Source organism: Procambarus clarkii, chromosome 55 (assembly GCF_040958095.1).
Source record: "Procambarus clarkii isolate CNS0578487 chromosome 55, FALCON_Pclarkii_2.0, whole genome shotgun sequence".
Classification (NCBI taxonomy): Eukaryota; Metazoa; Arthropoda; class Malacostraca; order Decapoda; family Cambaridae; genus Procambarus; species Procambarus clarkii.
The window spans coordinates 17,246,370-17,253,337 of NC_091204.1; the positions used below are offsets into that span (position 1 = coordinate 17,246,370).

General features: G+C 42.6%; 1 protein-coding gene across 1 annotated transcript; it reads right to left on the bottom strand.

The window, feature by feature from the left end:
- Positions 1-398: 398 nt before the first annotated feature.
- Positions 399-6,957, bottom strand: LOC123755525 (ras-related and estrogen-regulated growth inhibitor; the record flags this gene model as incomplete). The annotated part of the gene is made up of 4 exons (XM_045738308.2): positions 399-1,977; positions 3,223-3,397; positions 5,355-5,485; positions 6,540-6,957. Coding segments are annotated over 4 exons (939 nt in total), but the record flags the coding sequence as incomplete, so codon positions are not given.
- Positions 6,958-6,968: the final 11 nt, after the last annotated feature.

Genomic DNA, 6,968 nt, shown 5'->3' on the forward strand with positions numbered 1-6,968 from the left:
ATGAAATACTGCGTGTTATGTGAAAATCGCAGGGGTCAATGTAGTTGGCGATATTTCTTAAAAGTGGGGCAATGTGGCTAACCAACCCCCCCCCCCCGACTGACCTATGACACTCCCATACCCACCCATTATTCATCATGTTCGATCGGCAGCCCAAAGGAAGGCTTAAAGTTCCAGTTAGGCAGCAGTTACGTGCCTCTGGAATCCTTCCATATTGTGGCGTGCTTGATAGAGCTATCGTCTCCAAATCTTGGGGGTTGATGGTTCGAGGCTAAGAACATCACCTTGTAGCCAGGTGAATACATCATTAACCTGGCTACAAGGACCCAGGTGAATGATGTATACTATTTTAGGTGTTACTATTACTACTACTAAAGCAAGGGCGACTACTGATACTATTATTTTTATTTTTATTATTTTTATTATTATTATTAAACATACCCAAAAGTTGTAAATTACAAGTCAGGTCTTTCATATATCGGACATTGTCAACACTTGGTAATGAACAGGAAGTCAAGAGTGATTGGTGGTTTGTGCATGTACTTTCCTGCTACTTTCTCTATAGCTTTATTCTGCAGGCGATGAGTCACAATAACGTGGCTAAAGTATGTTGACCAGACAACACACACTCTAAGGTGAAGGGACAACGACGTTTCGGTCCGTCCTGGACCATTCTCAAGTCGATTGTGAATGGTCCAGGACGGACCGAAACGTCGTCGTCCCTTCACCTTCTAGTGTGTGGTCTGGTCAACATAGCTTTATTCTCTCTATAGCTTTAGCTTTTTTCTCTATATAGATGAGGAACACTTATTAGTTTCTAGGCGTACTTTAACACGTCGTAACTCTGAGTTTAGTTCGTATGATTGATGGGCTTTACTCCCTCTAACTGTGGGAGCTGTATCTTGTATTGTATTTTGAAACAAGATATAAAATACATCTTGTCTTACTTGTATTTTTCCTGTACTTTAAAGGTACAGTTTACAATACTTTAAAGGTACTCTTACAGGGGTTTTGGGGGGGAGTTACTATTGGGACCAACTCTTAGGAGTACCAGAAGATATATAGTTAATACCAGGAGTACTTTGGATTTCTAACTACAATTGGTGGGTTTTGTAGATTCTCACTATTGGTGGGTCTTATGGGCTCATAAGGAGTTACGTCTGTCTTAACTGGTGGGTTTTATCAGGTATGTCTTAAGATATTGCCTTTTGCAACAAGATGCTTGGCGGGTCGTGCGCAGTGTTACGCTCGACTGTAATGGTAACTGGTGATACAGCTTGCAAGTTCAGGTAGACGTGATACATCTTGCAAGTTCAGGTAGAGGTGATACATCTTGCAAGTTCAGGTAGAGGTGATACATCTTGCAAGTACAGGTAGTACATCTCACAGGAACAGGTGGCACATCTTGCAAGTTGAGACATAGGCACAGGTAGAACATCTTACACTTATACAGGTACACATTTTGTAAACGGGATTATCGACAGATTCTTTTTTAATATGGGGAAAGAAAACTTTTAGTGTGTAATTATTGTTTGTACAATTTGCAAATGCACGATTGATAGCTGTATAATTTGCAATACAATATGGGCTGTAGATTTGTCACAATAAAATAACTATAGACGGTATATCACATCGCCCATTGTGCCTGAGGGGGAGTACACCTTGTAGAAAATATATTTTGAACCTCTGTTTCTCGGTGGTACATCTGACCAAAATGTTCCGCCGTGTACACATGAAAACACAGCCAGGGTTGCCGGCGGTGTCAACGGGAAAACATCTTGTAGAAGCCCTCAATGACGGTCTTTGCAGAAGAGCGTCTTCGGCGAGACCACCGTCGCCGCACCACGTCCCTGTGAAGCTCGAAGAAGGCGGCCTGGATAGTGGGACCTCCGTCACACGCGGACGTCAGAAAGAGCGAAGCACCGAGCTCTCCTGCTAATTCATTCGCCTCCTCTTCGCTCACCTCCGCCAGGTGACCTGAGGAGAGACGTTCGCCTTTAATTGCAGATGTGAGAGATGATCCAGACATACATGGTACCATGAGAAAATTCACTCTGGCTTTGAGGTGGGGGCGAATCTACGACCGAGGCAGTGGTCGTAGGTTCATGCGCTCCTCACAGTCATGGTGGATTTTCTCGTAGATATATATATGACGTTAATGTCGCTTCTGTGTAGGTAGGAAAATAAATGAATGTATGTACCACTGTGCAAAGGCTTGCGGTCAAGAGAGAGAGAGAGAGAGAGAGACAGAGCTGTGAATGTCTAGAGAAGGAAAGAATTAGATTCTCATTCAGCTTTGAAATTGATATGATTGTTTAGAGAGAAAGGGAAAGGCTAGAAAAGGCTTTTGAAACTCCTATGTTTATGCAAATTGTCAAACAACCTCTCTTCAGTGTTTCCAAATGTAAATATTTCTCTATGAATATACCTAATGGTGTCCAAATGCAGTGAAGAAAGATCATTTTTTTGTTCTCTAATACGCACCAAGAACTACCCGAAGTCAAGAATAAAAGACAAACTCAACTAATCATGTTTGATGTATACCGAGTCAAAGCATTTGTACAAACGTGACTCTCTGAAATTACAATTTTACAAGCCAAAAAGGTCACAAATTAGAAATTTTTCGATTTGTTTCTCTTGTGATTATTTCTACTTTTCCATGTCAATGATAATTTTTCGAGCAAGTATTTAAATTTTACACCTATGTTAGGTCTGCCCTAAAGGCACAAGGTTCTTAGGCTGAAGGCTATGAAGCCTTTATAAAGCCTTTATAAAGGCTTTATGAAGAAGCCTTTATAAAGGCTGTGAAGCCTTTAAGGCTTCATAGCCTCCTATCCGCTCCTACTCCTACCCTACACAGGCTTCATTACCCTCCTTGGCTAGTAATGTGAATGTATACTAAGCTAGTAGTGTGTATACTTAGCTAGGCGTGTGTATACTCAGCAAGTAGTAGAGTGTGTATATGTACTCAGCTAGTAGTAGTAGTAGTAGTATGTGCATTGAGCTAGCAGAAGTGTGTATGTATGATAGCACATCTACAGCTAGTAGCAGTGTGTATGAATACTCAGCTACTAGTATACATGTATACTCAACTAACAGTATGTATATATCCTCAACTAGTTGTGTGTATATATGTGTGCGTTTTTGTGAATCCGACTTCCCATAAATAAGCCATTAGATATAAATGCACAAATGACTTAAACAGGTCAAAATAAAGCCAACCTAAATCGTTCTTGTTGGCGACGATAACGCAGGAGAAGTTGGGTGTGTGTCTGGCCGCGGCCACGGCGGCGTGGATGCTGGTGATGGCCGCGAAGCTCCGTCTGTCTGTGATGCTGAAGGCCAGGAGGAAGCCGTCGCCCCAGCGAGCGTGGCCCTCGTTGACCAAGCCCTCCTCCTGCGTATATTTATATACACACACGCGCGCACAGCTGGATTAGTTGGTCAGTGGGTGGAAAGGCAGAAGGAAGGGAGGGGAGGGGGGGCTTAGGAGCCATGTCAGCGCTGGGTTCTACGAGCATTTTTAGGTGAACGACTTAGGGTTAGTACGCTCACAATTTATACAGATGGAAGCACACATATGCACACGCAAATGCGCGCGTGCACACACACACACACACACTCACAGACACACACACACACACACACACACACACACACACACACACACACACACACACACACACACACACACACACATACACACACACACACACACACACACACACACACAAAATGTATGTGTGTGTGTGTGTACTAACCTCAACTAGGTGAGTACACACACACATACATTGTTTTGCAAAAAAAAGAAAACTCCTTATAATACTAATTATATAATTATTTCGAACATTTTTTTTGTTAAATAATTATGTATGATTACATATTAAATCATTCTAATTATATATCATTATAATTATGTAATGCATAATGGGAAGATTCGTTACAAAATGATGATCACGTTATGAAAAATACAGTTCAGAAAACACTAAATATTCCAGTCATGTAGTTATTCATGGATGCTTTTGATTAGACAGAGGGCAAATATCAGATAACTAAATCTAAAGTCCCCAACTTTTTCATAGCGTGGTTTTACCTGAATTTACCTGAGGGGACAAGAAGCTGGCGATATGTATAAGGTTCCCCATTTTCTTGATGACTTTTACTCTCTTGATTTTTATTTTAAACTGGAGTAATGTCTAGGTATTGACGGCTTTGGCGGGTAGGCGGTTCCATCGGTTTATAACCTTGGGGTGATAAGTCTCTTCTGTTCTTTGTCCTGCATTGTGGCTTCATGAGCTTGAAGGTGTGTGTGTTACATTTGTTTTTTTTTAATGAAGTTATCTGGATTAATGTGATGTTACTCCTTTGGCTCTCAACCTTTCATGGAATGAGTTGATTTAGTTAGAGAAGGATTTTTGTCGCTCTTTGTTGAACTATCTCTAAAGCCTTTATGTCGTTTTGAAGACGAGGTTTCCGCGCTTTGATTCACTAGTCGACATGAGGACACATTAGAGATTTGTACAGCTGAATACACTCACTGAATACATACACTCTTTGCCGGAAGGTAAAAGGTCCGTTTGACTATGCCTAGGGGCGTAGTTGTTGATCATAACTCCTTGCTCATCTGCAGTCATAATAACGTGGCTGAAGAATGTTGACCAGACCATACACTAGAAGGTGAAGGGACGACGACGTTTCGGTCCGTCCTGGACTATTCTCAAGTCGATTCATCTCTTTGCTAATCTCTTTGTTAGTCTGCTTAGTAGTGTTATTTGTGATGGTAAATGTTATGCCCTAAATGCAGGGTCTTGCATTTTTTAGTACTGAAAAGCATTTATCAGTCTTTATGACCATTTGTGAAGTTCGTGTCTTCGTGAACTCTGCAAAGTCTTAACGTGATTTTCGTTTTCTGTTTTGCCACAGATCTTTGAGTCATCAGCAAATATGATGAGTTTTTGGGACTTCTCATTTGTGCTGTTAATGTATATTACAAAAATAAACCAGACCCAAAACGGAACCTTGGTATATTTACTCCCAATTTTTTTTTTATTAGATTCATTTCCAGTTAGGACTGATGCCTTCTTTTCTTTATTAACCTTTATTTTATTAATTTTAGACTTTGCTCTTCACGCGAATGTCATTTCTGTCTCAGTCTTTCGCGTGGTACCTTATCAAAATCACGAGTAATTGGCCAATTAACCCTTGAGGTTACCTTGAGGTGCTTCCGGGGCTTAGCGTCCCCGCGGCCCGGCCGTCGACCAGGCCTCCAGGAGAGAAGCCTGGTCGACATGGGTCTCTCCTGGGTCTGGTCCAGAATAGACCCATGTGCAACCTCTCACTGGTCCACGACTTACCTGACCAGCGGTGTCGTAGATGTGCATGACGGCTGGGTCGTCGTCTATGGTCGTGTGGTGACGGTAGGCGGCCTCCAGCGTCGGGTCGTACTCCCAGATGAACCGCCCAGTCAGGAGTCGAACCACCAGAGCTGCAACACCACGAAATCTGTGGTTAATGCCAAGGGTTATAATTCTCACCTAACTTTATCCTCCCCACCTCGCCGTGTTATTGGGCATGAGACATCAGTCATGAGAACAACGCACCCGTTAGCAGTAAGGGTAGTTCCCAATAACTTTACTGAGAAAAGGAAAGAGAAGCTTAGGCTTTTTCTACCTTCGAGCAGAGCATTTGGGAGTGTCCTAGGGGCCGCTCCTGGGACCTTTACTAGTCAGCAAATTCAGAAAATGATTTAGATAATTGAATGAATAGCAGTATTATTAATCTGTCGCTGACGCTAAAATAAGGTGAGCTGTAAATTAAGACTGGCCAGATTCACGAAAGCACTTACGAACGTGTACATCTTTTCTCAATCTTTGACTGCCTTTGGTTACATTTATTAAACAGTTTAGAAGCATGAAAACTTGCCATTCAACCGTTGTTATTGTTATAAACAGCCTCCTGGTGCTTCGGAGCTCATTAACTGTTTAATAATTGTAAACAAAGCCACCAAAGATTGAGAAAAGATGTACAGGTTCGTAAGTGCTTGCGTAACTGCTTCGTGAATCTGGACCCTGAACCATTACAAGAAGATTTAAACACTAAACAGACTTTCAGTATTGACTTAAAATTAAAACATGCAATAAAGTGAGAACGAAGATACAGTTCTAAGCCTTAGACACGACAAAATTTCCATATGTCGCCTAAACAATTCTGAAATTACAAAACAAATTATGAAAATAATCTATGAGTCAATTTTTTTTTTATCAGGAAGGCAAGACATAAATATTCGAAAGGAGGCCAATATACAACCTCTAGTCTGACTCTCTGTCTCTCTGTCTGTCTCTCTGTCTGTCTGTCTGTCTGTCTGTCTGTCTGTCTGTCTGTCTGTCTGTCTGTCTGTCTGTCTGTCTGTCTCTCTCTCTCTCTCTCTCTCTCTCTCTCTCTCTCTCTCTCTCTCTCTCTCTCTCTCTCTCTCTCTCTCTCTCTCTCTCTCTCTCTCTCTCTCTCTCTCTCTCCATATATAAATATATTATTTTACTAACCAGATTTCCCGACTGCTGGGGCTCCAAGCACTACAAGTCTGGAATCATTTGTGTTTTTCTTGTGAGTGGAAGAGGTGGTGGAACCTGACCACGGGGAGAGGTGTGTAGTACTGGTGGTAGTGGTGGTGGTAGTGTTGGTGGTGCGCGTGGTGGTGGTTGTAGGGGTGGTGGGTGTACGTGAGGAGGTGGTAGGGGTGGTGGGTGTGCGTGTGGAGGTGGTAGGGGTGGTGGGTGTACGTGTGGAGGTGGTAGGGGTGGTGGGTGTACGTGAGGAGGTGGTAGCGGTAGTGGGTGTACGTGTAGCGATGGTGGTGGGGGGCCGGATGGATTCCGGAACTGGTGTTAGTAGTAGTGGTAGTGGTGTTTGCTTGGGTGGTCCTGGTTGTTGGGGTGCGGTTGTTGTTGTGATTGGAGGTGGTTATAGTGGTT